The sequence below is a fragment of the Chamaea fasciata genome, unplaced genomic scaffold (genome assembly GCF_029207755.1).
Source record: "Chamaea fasciata isolate MVZ Bird 193981 ecotype frontalis unplaced genomic scaffold, bChaFas1.0.hap1 SCAF_1, whole genome shotgun sequence".
Taxonomy (NCBI): Eukaryota; Metazoa; Chordata; class Aves; order Passeriformes; family Sylviidae; genus Chamaea; species Chamaea fasciata.
In genome coordinates this window covers 20,200,807-20,220,359 of record NW_027094086.1, presented here as the reverse complement: position 1 = coordinate 20,220,359, position 19,553 = coordinate 20,200,807, and the positions used below count along the sequence as shown (strand labels likewise).

General features: G+C 34.4%; 1 protein-coding gene across 28 annotated transcripts in view; it reads left to right on the top strand.

The window, feature by feature from the left end:
- Window positions 1-19,553, top strand: part of RIMS2 (regulating synaptic membrane exocytosis 2) — a 452,662-nt gene that overhangs the window by 272,472 nt on the left and 160,637 nt on the right. For all 28 annotated transcript variants that reach the window (XM_066177495.1, XM_066177469.1, XM_066177464.1 and 25 more), the window contains 2 exons: window positions 6,568-6,636; window positions 16,929-17,085. In XM_066177495.1, coding sequence (XP_066033592.1) covers window positions 6,568-6,636; window positions 16,929-17,085 — 226 coding nt within the window. The remainder of the gene's footprint in view (window positions 1-6,567; window positions 6,637-16,928; window positions 17,086-19,553) is intronic.

The window sequence follows — 19,553 nt, the reverse complement described above, 5'->3', positions numbered from 1 at the left end:
CCAATCACTGATTGGTTTTTTCAGGCACAGAGGAAACTGTTAGCATCTTCTCTTAGGAAAAATGACTTCCGTGGGTGGGTTCTCATTTAGTGTCCTCACTAAATGTCAATCAATCCAAAATCACCACGACTTAATTTGGGACTTTTTGCAGTTTTAATTATTGGAATCTCTTTGAGAATTCATTCAACTAATTATCTTTTAGTTATGTTTAAAAAATGAAACTCACAACTAGGAAAATAGATCCATACCATGGTTGAGAAAAACAAAACCCCCTTAGAGCAGAACTTTCTTGAGAGTAGGATTAATAAAATCAATTTTCCATTACATCTAATGTCAGTCTCCCAGATTTCTTCTAGTCCTTTCTCTCCTGAAATAAACCCACATTCTTCTCATGTTTTACAATATCTTCACATGGGGAGAGACCAAGGTTGGTGTGGCATCTGTGGACTTACACACGTGGGTTACATGCAAATTTTAGCTGGATAAAATTTCTTTTTGATTAAGGAATTCCAATTTTTTATCTCTCTCTTCTACACTGAAGTTGTATCTCTCTCTTTTCTTTCTCATCTATTCTATTCTAACCATTTTCAAAGATCTGTAGGAATTTGATATTTGATAGAACTTGATATACTCCTCTGTCAGTGTAGATGAAGTTGGTCAAAAACCTCTAAATCCCACTATTATGTGCAGGATGATAAAGTGACAGATTGACATGGAGACAGCAGGACTGCATGAGAAATCAGCTCACACTAAGAACCCTTGGGCAAAGGCTGGATGAATATCAGTGAGCAAATTCTTAAAACAGTTGTTATGAGACTCTTTTGGGGTTGCTTATATGTCGGCTTTGAACATCGAAGAAATACAGGCAATGCTAAGTGACTTTAAGTGGTTGTGAAGGCCTTCTGTGAGCTCCAGGGAAGGAACTGCAAGCATGCTTCACTACCCTTTGTTGCCCCAAGGAGTCCACAAAGCCTTGTAAAAGCTTCCTGAATTGTAAGGGACAGGATTGGGAGCTTAGTCTGCTTTCTTTTCCTTTTTATTTCTTTTTTCTTTCTCCACAGGAAAAGCACAGAATTCCTGAGCCATAAAATTGGCACAATTTATATTTCAACTGACACACTAATTTTATTTCTCATTCTATGCCCTATCTAGTTCATTTTGATAACTATGTTGATTGGTCATATGCACTTTAGTAGAGCTTTGAACCTCCTGCGTTAGCCTTCTCTTGAGGTCTGTCAGAAATGTCTGTGGGAAATATATTAAGCACAGAAGGTATTTTGTATTATTTCCTCTGTATATTAATAAGAGAGTAAAGAAAAGCTGTGTGCCACTTTGTGTGGAAGACAGAAGGTTTTTTGGAATCCTCAACAGGTTTTGGTTACTTTGTAAGAAAGTATTTATATTTGCATATAGTTTCATTCAACTGGGAGAGTTTCAATTATTTAAAATGTTGTTATGGGGGAAATATGATTCTGATGAAATAGAGTAGAATATTCTAGTTGGCAGGCACCTACCACAATCATCTAGTCCAAGAGCCCAACCATTCACTGCTGACCAAAAGTTAAAGCATGGTTTTAAATACATTGTGCAAATGCTTTTTGAACATTGACAGGCTTGGGAAAACCAAAGAATATTCTGTAAACATTTTTTCAATTGCCGCCATATTATTTTTATTTAGAAGTTATTAAATACTGCCGTGGCCACCAATACTGCATCCCATGAAAAGTTTACAAAAAAATAACTGTTTCATTCATGAATTGAATTAAACAGCTATTTTTCTTTTTATATAATTTCATTCCTGAGGATGAAAAGTGGAAGTGTTTTATACTAAGAAACCACTGTATTATAAATTCTTTTTTCTGTGTAATAGAAAGTAAAAATGCAAATAGTAAAAAATCTAAATAGAAAGTACTTGCTAAATGGAAATCAAAAATAATTGTCCTAATGGTTTTTAGGTGATGGGGTTTTTCCCCAGCCCTGCATTGGAAGCTACACTGCATGAGCTGTGACCTTCCAGCTCTGCTGTGCATGTGTTCTCACAGAGCTGTGGTGCAGGGTGAGGCAGTAGCCTGAGCAGCACTGCGGGGAAGGAGTAGGGATGTGTGGAAGGGCAAGAAGATGCTGAACTTTGACAAGTTCTGATGGGGAGGTTTTCCACCAGCCCCAATGTAAACTCTCCCCTGAAAAAATTTATTGATAGTTTAAGGTTGTTAACCCCAAACTTGCTAAGTGGAATAAAAATATATGTTTTGATTTCACTGGGGCTGGGGTTATACTGAATTAAGGCATTTTTGAGGGTTACAATAGCATGGGCTCTATTTTTCTTTCAGTCCATAACTGTAATAATTGTTAATCTGGGTGGAAGGGATTTGAAAGTCTGTATTTAACATCTATTACTGCCCAGTTTTTATTCCCAAAAGGAGAATAATACCTCCAATAAAGTTTTGTAAATAAACTAAATACTAGTTGAATGGCATCAAAGAAAAAGTTTACTACAGGCAATCCATTGGCACCAATGCATTCATTTAATGTATACAGTATCCTGGAATATAAGATTCTTACTGAATTCTGAATTTATGTAAGAATGGATTTAAACTCCTTGCTACTGATTTTAGGACCATATTTTATAATGTATATGTCAAAGAGTTTAAGATATTAACTAAATCCTGAATAACAGTTTCATTCACAATGTTAATTTGCAATAATTTATGAGAGGCTTCAATGTCACATTTCCCAGATAAAATATTAATTGCTCTTTCTCATTTTTGTAATCAGTGGTCCAAATTACTTTAAGAAGTAGTACTTTGAAAAGACATGACTAAGGTGGGACACATGCCTAAATCTTCACATTTACATTGTAAATAAGTTAAAAAGAAAATTACCATCTAAAATTAATATACAGCAGATGAAATTACTCTTGCAAAGATTCCAAGAAATATTAAACTAATCTGCCAGCAATTATACTGACGTTTTAAATACTTGGTTCAATAAAAGATTTTGACCTATGCACTTTCTAGTTTGTTCCATTTCTGAAGTTAATGGAAGAAGTTTTAAGCATGTATAATCTGATTCCTTTCCAGAACTTATATATTCCAGGCAGTAGTTCTTGACATTACACATTTAATTGACATGCTTTCCTTCCTCCTTCCTTGAAACATTGATTGCCAAAGATAAAAACCAAGTAATTAATTCTGCTTTGAATTTCTTCTGACTTCTTCACCATCATTTAAATTTACATTTGTAAGGAAATGAAAAACATTATTACATAAACATGATTTTCATGATTTTGAATTGGTTTAAGTCTGTTAGGAGTTAGAGCTAGCTTGTAGCAGCTTGAGGAGATAGAATAGATGATCTGAGCTGAACAAGTTTCATGTCTCATCTTACAGATCAAGCTCTCATATTTACGGATGTCATGTTTTACAGGAGACTCTCCGCTTTTCAGTGGCAAAGACAGTTTGAGAAATCACTGAAATCTGATTATTCCCTTGCTTTTATTCTTTTTCTACTCCCATCCTTTGGGCAGGTTTCAGTCTTGGCCTGTTCACTTTTTCTTGCCCTGGCTCTTTCCTGAAGCTGGCATCTCTAGATCCTGGAAGATGATGTGGAGCTGAGGTATTAGGAGATTCTGGAACAGGTAGATGTTGCTTGAGAAGACAGAGAGAGAGAGAAAACCCTGTCTTTTATACCTGTGGTCTGTTGAAGCTTATTAATCTCTCTTTTCTGCCAGATGTATTCTGTGACTACAACAATTTATAATTTTAGCTACACAGCTGGGAAGTCTAGAGCCCACTGTGAAAACAGCTGACTATTTTCATCCTCAAAGATGCAAATCTCTCCTCGTGAATACAGAATATAATATTCTAAAAATATGTTATAGCAGATGTACTTAGCTGTAAATATAAACATAAATAAAAAGCAACCTCAGTTGTAATTAATTAGATTCATTCATAAGAATGAATTAGTTGATGAGTAAATGACATCTATTCAAATCATAGTTGATTCAGCCTTTTTACATCTTTCATGATGAAAAACTTTCCAAGCAGCCACGTGATGTTCACCAGCAAACTCAATTTCCCTCATCTTCCCATTCCACAATCCTCCCTCTGATAGGGCCTGAGTGACATTCTTGGCATCTCTGCACAGCAGCCGCAGATCCACTGCCCAATCAGTGTCAGGGTTACCAAAAGACAGAACCCCCTGCTTTGCGCTCCCTTTGGGGCCTTTTGCTTTTCAGGTCCCAGCCAAATCCCAGCCAGCTAGTAGGATTCTCTTGCTTAGTGTTTGGTCACAAATATTGTCCTCATTTAATGACCTGTATTTCAATCAGTGGCTAAGAAGAATGGAGACTAGTCCTTCTTGCTCATTGGCATGTGTATCACTACACCAGTAGACGGTTCTCCTGAAAATGGCGACAGGGACAGCATCACAGGTGGAATGGATGCTTTATTCAGGGAAAAAGAGAGACTGGGCCTTTGTAATACTATAATTAAGAAAATAATCAGAGGAGGTAGAAACCTTTTCCTTCATTTCTGCCCTTTTCTTCTACATCGTCTTGAGTGCTAATTGTTGTCACTTACTTGTACTTTTTTGTTTTACAGAAAGACTTCATTGTTATTTCTTGAACACAAAGATACTTGTCCCCTACCCATTGCAGCATGGCTCTTTCTAAAATTGTATAATAAATTGAGCTACTGTATGAGATTTACATGACTTTCTCTGAACTAGTTTTAATTTCCTATTTGTTAGGAAAGCATCAACCTTTCCTGCAATTAAATAACCACAATTAAAATTTCTTTACTGAAGTTACATTATGTATTGGCAGGCTATATTGTTTTCTAAGAATTAGCACTTATCACACTTACACCATTTTTTAATTGAATAAGTTTTAAACTGAGATATTTTTTATCCTCAAAGAAGTAGTTTGCAGTCTAGATTGTAAATTCATACACCCACATCTTAATTGTTGCAGTGACTTCTGACTTCTTATAAAAGGCACAGAAGAAATAATAAATATACAAACAAATACAACAGGAACAATCAGAAATATGGAATGGTGTGCATATGTAAAGGAACCAAAGAATGATATTTCAGCTAAAAAAGATGCAAACCGAAGTGATAACTATAGAAGAACACAGAATGCTGATTCATGTTTCTCAGAATACAAAAGCACGGAGGGCATTGTTTGAAATAATATAATAGAAAAAAAATATAGGGAAGTTGATTTCACACAGTGCATACTCAAACTGCAGAATTTACTGACATAGAATATTATAGAGGCCAAGGGAATACTTTGACTAAAAATGAAATTATATGAATTTCTGGAGAATAAGTTGATTACTTATTATAAACAGATGGCTTAGGGGAAGTCTCAGATCTTATATGTACACTTTTTCTGCTAAAGAATGACCTCTCACTATCCTTTAGTGGGTAGGTAAATAAATATTCAACAGTCAAAAAATGACAGCAGTTCTTATAATTTAAATAATTTCTAAAGTTTCTTTACATTGAAAACTCTTTATTTTTGTAAAAACCCCTTAGTACATGTTCTCCCAGTTTTCTGTAGGGAAAGGAGGATAGATATCTGACTGTGCTGGTCACCCAGACAGAGCATTAAGACTGCTTTGTCCTGGGCTTCTTCAGGTTTACTCCAAGATTTTCACTGTTATTTTTGTGTCTACATTTTTCAGAAAAATTGTCCTGAGGCAGGAAAAAAAATCTTGCTTGTGATTGGAGGTGCGATGACAATTAAAGTTTCTGCCTTCTAATTACACATTTTTAGATGTCCAGAAACTTAAAATAGACACACCATCTTGCTAAACATCAGGGAATTTTTCATATTTAAAAGAAGCAAATGAATAATTATCAGTAACATGCCAGTGTTTAACCCTAATATCAGAAATCAGATACGGTTCAAAAGATGCCACAGATGATTGAAGTAAATTTACACTGAACAAAATCTGACATATTTACTTGTCCTGTGTGACCTACTTTTGGGCTCTGATTGTGGAAGTGGAATCTGCTTTTGCCAACTCAGCTCTAGCTATTTTGGCAGGTATACATTTAATAGTTTGCTTGTGTTCCATGGCACACTATAAGTGTGAATCTGCCTTTTCTCCTGATAATCCTTAATAAGAACTCAAAGAAAGTACTACATGCATTTAATATTATTACTATTAATAATCTTTCTGTTATTCAGAGATTTTTGGGGAGGGATTGTGCCCTGTATATGAAAATTTGGAAGATAAAAGGTGTGATTCCAGTTTCTGTATGGAATGAATAAAAATATCTGTGTATATGGAATGAATATGAAGTATATAAAAATATTTCATAAAAGCATTGTTGTGGAGATGTATTTCAGCATTTCATTTTACATTGCTTTAAAGATTTAACTGTAATAATTGGTGCAGTCATATATGTGCATTAATTACAACATGACTACCTTTAAATGCTGATGTTAATGCTTCATGGTCTAGTATGAAATCCATACATTTATTTAAGTATTATTGGCAGTGGATTGTTTTAACTTACAGGAAGGAAAATTATACCTGTCTTTTCTTTTTCCAGGATCCAAAAGAATCAGTGACAGTGAAGTCTCTGATTATGACTGTGATGATGGAATTGGTGTTGTTTCAGGTACTAATGTTTAAATTTACTTGTCCATGTTCAGTAGATATTTATTTGTAATTTATTATAAATTTTGCAATGTTTTTCTAATGAAAAATAAGTGGAACTTAACTATATATTTCTCTAAGAGACACAAAATGAATATTACGCATAATGAATGTCTAATCTCAAAAATTACTAATGGAGGGGAAATAGTGTGTGAATTTCCTATTGCTTTTAGAAAATTATATAAATAGCATAAAGGTAGTGTTTTTAATAAATGTCAAGATATGTTCATTTAATTTTTTTGATAAGCTTTCATGTTTGACATATCCTGTAAAATTTCATGATGGGATAATACTGCCAAAGGTCTGAAACATGAGCGTTTAAGGAAGGACAGGAGATAGCAGATAATCTTTTTCACTAAGTAATGGAATTGAGCCTATTTGAGAACAAAGTTATCATGTCAAAGAGCATGTCTCCTCTTCTAAGAGAAAAGATAATACTAGGTAAATAATAATTATAGCTGAAAAAAAAAATTATAATGATTTTGATGACTACAACAGAGAATATATTTAAAATTATAGAATCATGGATCGTTTTTTAGGTTGGATCAAGTCCAACTGCTAGAACTTCAAAGTCCACTGCTAAACCTTGTCCCTGAGTCCCACAGCCACATGTCTGTTAAATACCTGAAGGAATGGTGACTCCACCCCTTCCCTGGGCAGCCTGTTCCATTGCTTAATAACTCTTTCAGGGAGACATTTTTCCCAGTATCCCATTCAAAGGAGGTAGCTGCGCCACCTTTAACCAGTACTGAGGACTACTGGTATCAGCACAGAGTGGGGTACCTATCTCAGTGTATATTCTGTTACTCTGCTGCTGTTCTGAGATTTTTAACACACAAGAGTTTTCTGTGCTACACAATTTCTGGTTCTCTTGGGTGAGGTCCAGCTCAAGTGTTAATTAGTGGGGTTTGGGCCTTACTCAGTAAAGCTGAGCAGTATAATCTGTCTGGTCTGCACAGCAGCTGTAAGACCATGATCCGCTCAGGACAGTCAAAGTGTGTTCCTGCCACACAACCACCCATCAGCATATGGGCTACAGTACGTTCTGCTGGAGGCTGAGGAAGGGGAGATAGGAAACAGGAATGAGAGGAATACAGCTCACCTTGGAACTGGAGGGAATAAAAAGAGATGAGATAGGCAATCCTGAATATCATGAGATGGTGTGAAGCCAAGTATTGACAAATCCAGATATTCAGTGGACTGTCTAATTATATGAGTTGCCCTAGTCTTGTTTTAAAAACTGTTACCAGTCTGAGCTCAGATGCATTTCTGTTTGGTCTACATAGTCATGCTTTTATTTCTAGCTATTTCATGGTTAGCCCATAGGGTGTGCTTAATTTTTGACCCTGGTGTGTTACTATTCCATGCTATGGGTCTTGCACTTGCTGGGATAAGGAGATAACTTTTTTTAATGTAATTTTTTTCATTTTTTTTGCATGTAACTTTTATGGAAAAGCCCTTTTTATAAACCAATGCCAAATCTTACAGACTTTATGATATAAAGAGGGCAAGTCATACTTGTGCTAAGGTTCCAGCAGTTTTACCAGATAATAAAAGAACACTAAGTCTGCAAAACCACTAAAGTTTCTGTGTTCCTTAAAACATTTATCTTCAAACAATAACAGGCTCAGTTCTTAGATTATTACCTTCATTAGAAAACTATTAAGGAAAACTTACAGCATTTTTAGATTCCCACTCTCCTGTTTGCTTTATTACAGTCAGAACACAGGAAGGATAGGTACCCAGAGTGGTGTGAACTACTGGAACCAGAGGCAGCCATCCTCAGAAGTCCTTTGTTCCTATTTACTATACTTTCAGACTTTGATGAGCTTTCCGTCTGTAATTAGTAGCCTCTAAGGCATTCAAATTGCTTGTCCTCCCCAAAATAATGGCTTTCATATTGCTGTGGATCAGTTAAATTAAAAAATTATCAATCTAACTTAGGAGCTTAAAAATAAAGGTAGGAGAGAACTGGATTTAATGGATATATTTCTAGAGTGCCCAGTGTAGCATCATTTTGAAAGTGACATTTTTTTCCAGTCCTGGAAAAAGGTACCAAGTTTTGCAGGAATTTTTACCAGGTGCTTGAACATCACCAGGATTCTTATGAAGCACCTAGATTTACAACTTTGATTTAATAAACTTATCTTTTGACAACTTGTAAAATTATGGTCTTTACAGTTCAATGAATGAGCCTACTTCTCTTGCCTGTGTTTCTAACATACCTTTAGTTTTTTTAGGATCTTTAAGCTATTGAATTTTTGCTGAACAATTCTACACCTTAGTTGGATTTTAATTCAGCCTGGCTGCATGGGTGGGAAAATTTGATGGTTTTCAGGTTTTAAAATATTAATTTAGTGCCTTAATTTTTTTCTGCTGCTGCCACTATATTTGTAAGCCTTCTGGTTTAGTCCCGTCATGTCTTACCATCCACTCTCCGTATCATTCCCTCTATCGTTTAAAGTTCCTCTACTCATTTGTAGACTCATCACAATCTTGCTTTAAATAGATGCACTCTTTGCATGAAAGCATTTGTCTTTCTTTGTTTTCTTTCTTTCTTACTTACCCCAGTTCTTTCATTTTGTGTTTTCAGGTTTTATTTAACATGACACTTTGCTCTTCTTCTGTCTGCTATATAAATAGTGCATTACGTGCAGTAAGCTTGCCAACATCTTTTGAGTACTCTCAGTGATCCCTCCCATAAAATTAATTCCTAGTATCACACCTGAACTAAACTCCAGAAACCTTCAAGAAAATTAAAAATTATCTTTTTTCTCCTCTTCTTCAGTTTACTTTTATTCATAATAGTTGACTAGATTTCCTTTAAAGTTCCCTTCCAATTAAAACCATTCTTTGATTTTATGACCTCTTGGAAAAATTATTTACAAAATTTATCACTTCTTGTGGCTTAGTGTGGATCTTAGTGTTCTTAGAGAACTGTAATAAACTTCAGTCTGTTGTTTCTGTCAACAGGAAAGGCTTTCAAGAAAATAGTGATAAACAGATTGAAAAACTTCAACGTCTTTTTTCTGTAATAAACATTACATATTTAAAAAACAATTTTTTTACTAGATTCTGAAATAGCTCTCTTCAAACATAATATACATTCATCTTGGGAAACACTAGAATAGAGTCTCTATTATGTTTCACCTTTGCTGGCATTAATCTTACAATGGGATAGTGGAATGAGCAGCATTTGCAGTTCTGGTTATGCCTTTAGATTGGTCTCAAACAACTTAAAGCATTTATTTTGCTCTTCTGAACTATAAAGCTTGGCCCTCAAAGTTGTCTGTCACCAGCAGCTCTGGGCGGGAATGTATCAGCATCTACACCTGTCCTTTACAATGTTCTTATGTTCTTTTTGATAAAACCAGTACATGATTTTATACTGATTTTTTAAATGCCAGAAAGGTTTATAAAACATCATTTATATTATAACAATAAAGATAACTCAGTGAAAGGCAAGTTAGCTTTTTGGGTGGGTTTTTTTTTTTTTCTTTCTAGGTTCCAAAGTTAAGCATGCATTACAGTTAACAAATTCAATGAATATAGACTAAAATTTCTCAATAGTTTTCTTCCCAGTTACTTTCTAGTGTATGCTGAACCTAGGGAATACAAGCAACCTACTGAATCTGACTTTATGAACAGAGGCATGTATTGTCAAGACCATTTAATCGTAAAATTCTCACCTGTTGTTTTTGTAACATTAAAATATTAAGTAAGATATTAATGTTTAAAATTCAGTTCTAGACCAATGTCTCATCTGCATTACCACAGATTATGTATTATGAAACACTTGTAATCTGAGATATGTTTCAACAGATGTATCATGGAAAAATGTAAGGCAGTGAATTCTGCACAGACAAGTCTCTATAGAGAAGAACTTTTCCAAGTAAAAGAATGCAGTCTCCAGTTTTGAGAAGAAAAACATTTATAATCATAACTTTTTATCATTATGCAGAAGGTAGCTGTATTTTTTCAGGAGCAAATAAGAATGCAAAGAAGTTATTTATTCAGAGGATAGTTAGAGCCAAGTAAATTAGGAAAAAATAGTAACCATCAGTACAGAATTTATTATTGAACTGTCAAAAATATTTCTATGTTTGAAGAAGAATGAAAAGAAATTATCCATTTTTGCTTCACTTCTCAAAACACCTGCGGAATTCTTTGTTCAAAAGAATTCCTTCACTGTCATGTTGCAGCCTTTGCTGCAGAGGAAATGTCTTTTTCTCTGTTTGCTGATAACGTGGACTGAATTTTTATGCCTGAATCCTGTGGATGATTGCTTCTTAAAGCAGATGCAGAAAACAATTTGTTTACAGATTGAAATCAACTGCCTATAGAAAGACACCTTACAGCATTAGCGCACAGAGTGGATTACTTCTATCCCTACTAAAATACAGATTTCATTATAGATCACCAGCTAGCCCTAAAAGGGAGCCTGTAGTGACCCAAAAACCCAGTAACTTCACACATAAACACTGACAAGGTTTTTATTTTATTGTATGATGATTCCAAATGCCCTGCTCTAAAATCTGTTCTTTCTTGGGTCTCCCTTGAGTTAAAAATGTTAGTCTATGTAACACAAACATCTCCCTCCCAAACTGAAATTCAAGCTGTGTTAAATAGTCCTTATCCTGACCCCCTAGATCAATGTATCTTTAATCATTTTCCTTTCTTTCAAACAAATAATGTATATATTATTTACAACTTTATGCCTAAAGTTCTTTACACATTATTATAATTCTTCAAGCTTTTCTTGCATTTTTAGTTTTATTTCTTAATTTATACTTTACATTTTACATGTTTATTCTCTTATTTAAATTTTGGATGTAATACTTTTATTATTTAAAAAAAAAAAAGAAATTCTTCAGTATTATTTCCTCAGCTGACAAATCATCTTTCTCTTCAAACACCCAAATTCTCTCAATGATTTTCTTTATACTAGTCAAAACTAGTCAAAACTATTTTTAAATATAAGCTGTATCATTCCACTTTGAAAGTAAAGATGTAACTTGATTCAGGTTCTATTTTCAGATTATTGGTAAATATCAATAGCATTCTCTTTGAGGAAAGTTAATGAAATATGAGCTTGGTGTGTAGGTTTATAACCTACCACAGCCCTATATTTATGGAGTGACAAAGGCATAAATATGGAATGAAAATTACAATGAAGTTGCATTCCTATCAAAGATGCTTTTAGTGGATACTTCTCACATGAGGGAAAGACTCGTAGGGGTGAGTTACAGTTGTCGTGACGAGCACTTCTACAAAGGAAATGCTACAAGAAAAGACTGATAAATTCTAATCAACAGTATGAAGAGGAGGCTAATTTGGGGGACTTGATGGATAGATGCAAATATACATGGATGAGTGCTTAACTAAGAAAAAACGTCTTTGTAATATCTGTGGTGGTTTGGGGTTTTTTTCCCCGAGATTTGCATGTCATACTGGGTATAGGAACAGCACTGAAAACTCAGCAAGCTCTAGTTTATCACTGTGTGGGAATGCTTTTCCAGAAGAAAAGAATTGTCTCATGTGTAATGGGCCCAGAAATACAATTAGTGCTATAGAGCTAGTTAAATATACCTGTGAGGAACTGAGTTGCTATGCAGCAAGTAATCAGTTGTTCCTACTGTTATGTTTACTGATTCCTTTCACTGTACATTCATTCTTCCCATATTTGCAGAATAATATTTTGATAAAAAAAGAAATCCCCAAAACAATGTATAATGTATCTTCAACTTATAAAGTATTCAGATATTAATATTTCAATTTATTTGATCACTGACTGTCAGAAATTTTTTTAGAGGACATCTAAATTCTTCATTTAGATGTTCAAATCACCCTAGAATCTGAGCACATTTATGTGAAAGAACTGAACTCTCTCCAAAATGCCCATGTGTGAAATCTTGGTATGTTAAGCATTTCTGTCAATTTGATTATATAATTGTTTTTAATTAGGGCTTGTTCTAAGCCCAACCACTGTGAGTGTTAAAAAGTTAAATATGTGAAAGCTTGACGCCTCAATCAAGTACAGATGCTAAAGTGGAGAAAACACCACTTAGCATTAGTGTCAGAAACAAGTCAATTATGTTGCCTGTGATGAACAGCCATTCTAGTACTGCCTTTCTAGAACAATTTTCATACTAAGAGTTTCTTTCAAGTAAATCAAGCAGCAAGGCATCTAAATTAAAATCTTCATTAGTACACTTCAATTAATTCTTTTTAGGGCTATTTTAGGGCTGTTGATGTGAACCTAGTATTTGGAAGTTTGTGGTTTTCTGCAATTTTGGGCCTGAAAGATTCATAATTTAATAACAATTCAAGCATCCGTATTTACAGAACATGTACCCTGCATAGCATAATAGTAGCACAGCACAGCTATACTGTGTGGATTAATACTTTAAGTCAAATATATTAATAGTCTCTCTTAAATCAGATAAAACTACACCTTCTGGTCTGAAGAAACTGTATTTAGTGTGCTTTGTAAAATCCCTGTTTTACATGTGTCAGTTTTTAATGAAACCTTCCCATGAAAGAAGGCGGCGGTGGCATTGCAGTTATCTTTGTCATGTGCCTGTCTTTTAGGTGTCTGCAGCTCACAGTTGTTTATCACTGATTATCTCTACACTGATTATCAGGTTCTGTGTACTCTCTATGTTGATTTAAGAGGCTTGCCATAGTTATAGAGCCTTTGATTCTATGGTAATGACTCAATATTTATAGCTGCAAGCAGGATAATGTTTATCCTATTTTTACTACTGCTATAAATAATCATCTGCTTTGCTCAATAGCAACTCATTGGTCAAGCTGACCTGTCTTTAAGACCTTTTTTTTCTGTCTATAATTTCTTTTCATGAGAAAATGTTTTTAGTTACCGTTTCTAACCTTATTTCGAGGATGTGCAATATTTTTGAGATTGGAAGTTAAATCATACCTGCAGTTTGGGCAGTTAAATCAGAGCAACATTAACTCTACAAAACTGAAGGATAGCTTTGAAATTACCTCATCAACCCATGTTAGTGGGTTGTATTACTCAAACAGCTGCTTTTCAATGTATGAACTGTTGGCAAAAGAGGAACTTGTAAATATAATAATTTTTGTTTTGTGTAAATGAATTATAAATGTCAAAGTTTATTTTCTGGCAACAATATTATTAGAAAATATTAATCTATTTCTTCGATCACAGCTTAACACATCTAGTTTTCTTCAAAAAATATAGCAAAAAATTATCAAAATTTAGCAAAATTGCTAGGAATGCTGATTGTTTCTACCTTTGTTATTGTCATAAGGAAGCAGTACCAGTGTTAGTTACCATAAAGCACTGCATGTTTACCTTCAAAATGATGTAAAGCACTTATTTGATCAGGATTAGACTTGACATTTATTTACAAAGTCATATATTTTGATTTATTGTAACAATACTGTTCAAGTGGTCAACTACAATAACAAATTAGACCTGGAGGAAGCTTTTTGTTCCAAAGTAATTAATTTGTTTCTATGTGCAGATTTAATAAATTCACTAATTTTGATTTACTTGTTCTTACTTCTAGGAATTTTTAGATGTTTTAGCATTTTTTAGAGTTTTAAAGGAGGTTTTTGCTTGTGTTTTGTTAATTGATTACCTTGCCCTTCATTATGTTTATTCACCTAGGAAACCTTATGGTATTGCTCATTCCCCTCATACTTCGATGTTTCTACATACCAAATATTATATAAGCTGCTGATTTTTTCAAAGGATTTACATATTTCTTCATGTTTATACTCTACATTTCTCCAAATGCAACAAATTCTCCTTGTGTATGCAGAACACAAAGAACAATCTCTGTCTTTTCTGTCAATAGATATGCATTATTAGGATAATAAGAGAATATTTCTCTGTGTTCTTGTACCGTAAATCATGTTTTTTATTTCAATATCTCAAAGTTTATAATAACTTGCTGCTCATTTATGTGTGGTGGATTGACCCTGGCTAGGTGCCAAGTGGCTGCCAACACGGCTCCATCGCTGCCCTCATGAGCTGGACACGGGAGAGAAAGTATAATGGAAGACTTGTGGGTGAGATGAGGACAGGAAGAGACCACTCACCAGTTAAGGTCATGGGCAAAACAGGCAACTCAGAGAAACTATTTTATCGCCAATAAAATCAGAGTAGGATAATGAGAAAATAATCCTCCGAAATTTCAAAACTTTCCCCCCACCCCTTCCTTCTCTCTCATCGCAACTTCATTCCTGGTTCTCTACCTCCTCCCTCTCAGCTGCATGGGGAGATGGGAATGGGAGTTGCAGTCAGTTCATCACACATCGTCTCTGCCGGTCCTTCCTCCTCAGGGGGAGAACCCTTCACTCTATTCCTCTGCTCCAGAGTGAGGTCCCTCTCATGGGAGACAGTCCTTCATGAACTTCTCCAATGTCAGTTCATCCCATGGGTTGCAGTTGTTCACAAACTGCTTCAGCATGAGTCCCTCCCATAGGGAGCAGTTTTTCCTTCAGGAACCAACTGCTCCAGGGTGGGCTTCTCTCTCCACAGCTCTAGAGATCCTGCCAGGAGTCTTCTGCAGGGTGGGCTCTCCACTACTGTTACTTCAGCTCTTTTACTTCTGGGTAAAGAATTGTAGAATTGCAGAGTGTATTGATTTCCAGACTGACTTGCAAAAAATTTATTTATTTATTTATCTCCTACAGATAAGTTTTCCCCTGTCTTGCCTTTGGTGATTTCGGAGTTATGTTGCACTGGCCACTCTATATTTTGTCAGTGCTTATGATAAAAAATTTACTTTGTATATGGGATAAAAGTCTTTATTTCATTACTGACTCTTAGCTGAGGATACCCATAACATGATTTGACTACTGTGTAATGAGGAGAGACAATGTGATCCTCAGCATCATTATATTGGTGTAATACAATGATGATGTGCTTTTTTTTTTTTCCCTTTATGTACACATACCAGATGCACACAAAGCAGTTTACATCTAAACACAGGAGGAAGAAGTTATTTATGAATTAGGATTGTTTATATATCCTTGGTTGTAAGGCCATACAGTAAATATGAGTACTTAGTTGAAAGTCTTGAATATCCTTGGAACTGTAAAGTGGAATGAATTAATAAGGTTTTGTTTAGGTCCTAATGAACATTTTCCAAGAAAGAAAAATAAGAAAAATCCTGATCAGAAGATTTTTATACTCTTGGAAGATTCTCATGGGAAAAGTATAACAGTTGCATGAGCCAGAATTTTTCCAGTGCCGGGTGGATCTCTCTAAGTATTCTTTACTTTGTTTTTTGAGCAAAGAAATCAGTTATATCAGTTGTCATAGCCAACAGGAACTCTCTGAAGACCTATTCCTGCTAAGCATTATAATCAGGTTAACAATTGAAAATATTCAATTTCTGATCATTGTGTTTTAATATCGTCCTCCCAAAATCTGGGGAAACCTAGTTGAAATTCCTGTATATCTAGCATCTTTTCTTACACAGAGAGTATTGCACCATGGGGCAGTGAATTCAACTTTTTCAATTAGAAGAAGACAATAACTTTTAATACATCCAGATTTTAAAAAAGATTTTTGTTAAAAGCCTTTATTGAATGTCTATGTGGTAGCTTTTTAGACCTGTGTACCTTAGAGGCTTTTGCTTAGACCATTTATGCCTCCTATTAGGCTTATTCAAGATTAGGCTAGGATGCTTGCTATTTGTGAAGGAACTGTGTTTTTTAATTCAGAATTGTGAGTGAAATCTGATGTCATCGAGTCATTGTTACTTTAATTGTTTTTGAAATACAAATTAATCTCATTATTTAACTCCATAGTAGCTTCCTATTCAAAATTTGTAAACTAAATTTTGGATTAATTTTTAATTATGGACATTTCTATTTGAAAAAATTACATAAAAATTTGCAGTATAGTTTTAATTAAAAATACAATAACTAACTTTTTTATTCTGAAGAAAAATCAGTTTAATTTGTTTTATTATTAATACATCCTATTAACCATAAATTGTAAGTCCCCAGTTTGGTGCATGGTCTTAATTTCTATACTTTTAAAATATAACTGTAGGAACTGTAATTGTACTTATATAAAGCATAACAACAGGAGTCAATTTTATGTACGTATGTTTTATTATAAAACCCAAGAATACGTGATAACATTCTTGATGAAATCCCATCTTTTATTGAGTTTCTCACTACTACAGATATGGTAGGAAGCTGAAAAGTGCAATTTCAGATTCACTGAATATTTGTATTTCTTTTTAGATTATCGACATAATGGGAGAGATCTTCAAAGTTCAACATTGTCAGTGCCAGAACAAGTAATGTCATCTAATCATTGTTCTCGATCAGGGTCCCCTCACCGTGGAGATAGTATAGGACGGACTAGATCGTGGTCTCCCAGTGTCCCTCCCCCACAAAGGTAAACTCTTGTTTAACTCTGCAGTTATATAAATTAAAGTGGTATTGATCTTGTACCAATACTGGAAATAATCTCCAGACTATCAAAATGGCAACACATTGCACATTGGTTAGATCTTACAAAATTACGTAAAGCCAATAATACTTTTTCTTACATTAGAGTGATGTGCCTAATTGATATATGTCTGTTTTATCTATGGTTTATTATTACTATATTTATTATTACTATTATTATTATTATTATTATTATTATTATTATTATTATTATTATTATTCTAGAAATGGTATCTTACATCTACCTATTTATATCTAGCTTTTCATCAAAATTCAGTCCAATCTAAGGCAAGAAAAATATCGCTCCACATTTTCATTTTCTATAGTTATTTACAGGTGCCATGTTTTATAGTATGTGATAGTTTGATATTTCCTTAGTATTCATATGACAGTGAATATTTTCAACCCTTTTTTTTTTTTCTGTAAAATTAAGATTCTGGGGAGCCTTCTTTGCTGCCCATAGTAGCTTCCTTTCTACGTTTTTTTAAATACTTCTAAATCATCAAGAATAAACTGACAGATATTCAATTTTGTTGTGAAAGTTATCAACTCCTCATTGTGGAATATCTCTGATAACTACTTATCTTGTGAAAATTAGACCAGGAAATTTCTTCCAAAAGCTAGTACTTCTGGATAATGCCTAATAATTGACCTAATACTCTGTAGGATGATCTTTCTTAAGAGAAAGGAAGCAGAAGGACAGATGTAGATGGGTATGAAACCTGTTTTCCAGCACTATAGTTGCTATGCATGGGTGGGTTTCCAGATGATGTCATTCAGCTGAAATGAAAGTGGAAGGTATCTCTTTTGCCTGCAATATTCACAATTCCCCTTTAATACTGAAGATATGTAATCCAATGTTTCCTGGCAGGTACATGTTCCTCTCCCTTTCTTGCAGTCATTCTGATTCTCTTGTGTTCTGCTTTGCTTTCTGTTATCTTCTTCTTGTTAAGTAAAATTCTCTTCATAATATCTTACTTATGTTTTTACTTACCATTTCCTCTAATGGATGCAGTCTATATGATATCCTTTTTTTTTGCATTAGTTAGATATTAGAATTCCAGATTATCCTACATCATCTCATACAGCTAACACAGAGAAACTGTGTGTTTCTACTTGGAACCTAAACCCACCTAAAACCAAGTCAGCCTGACTTGAAATGAGACATAAATGGTGGACAGAAATGGGCCTGTTCTGATTTTTACTACACTGATTTCAGCCTAAGTAATTGCCTAAGCTAAATCACCAAAGATTATTTGTCTTGGATATAGACATAAATATATGTCTATTTTGTGAGCAAAATATCTTCATGTTTATGTTTGTGTTCTTATGTTTTTCTGTCTGCATGCATACTCTGTGCATTTTGGGCAGAACTATTACCCAAGCTGGTATTAATGCTTGTTTAACATCATTGAAAAATCAACTTTTCATTTTCTTGTAGTCCTGGATTTCTTTACATGTTCAAAACCTCTTGCTTTTTAACTTTCCTAAAGCTAAATTTTTAAATACAGATTTGAATTTACTGCAGCTGTTTCCTACAATGTCAGAATCAAATGCATTATTTATGTAATATTCTGTGCCCACACACCAAATGAATTATTTGAGGACTTGTTGAGCTCAGAAAATTGGGTTACGAGACCTTGAGAATTTGTAGAAGAGAAATATAATCTATGGGTTACAGAAATGCCTTTTTTAGTTCTACTGAAAATGCAGGTGTACTCTGGAAATCTGTAAGAATTATCAATCACATTTTCACCCTGTTCAGGTGAATTTGTTATACATGCACTGCTCCTAACTGCAGTAAGCATTCTGCATGCTCAGAGATTTCATATTACTGACACTTCTGCAGGCAGGTGTTTTTGGGCCATAGAATTTGCTGTTATTTCTTAGAAACCGTTTTGCAGTCCCCAATCCTACTTATTTCTGTTAATAAACTGCTCCAAACGCCCACTGCAGAGCAGGTGACAAGAAATTGTTACTGCTCTTGTTACTCTTTACTAGTCACAGAAAAGTCAACATTTGGATTCATGAATGCTGGAGTGGAAAATGCTTTATGACAAATGAGGTGGAACTGAAGGCAAAAGTTTATGTGTAGTACAACATTTTTATAGCACTTATATGCAGAAATAACGTCATGGCAGCAGCAGTGAAGGAAACATGTACAAGTTAACACTAGTCAGAAATTGGTAAATGACAAAGGATAAATATGACAGGTACCAAAAGGGCAGACAATGTGACAAGAAAGGAAAGAGGGAACCAAGTGATAGAAAACCAAAGAAAAAGGAAACTGGGGCTCACACTACTGCAGATTTCAGAAAAGGACAGGAGACAGAAGAATTAATCAGTCTAAAACTAGAACTTGTGTGGAGGAAATCATCCAATTTATTTTCAAATTGATACAAAACAATTGTGTTT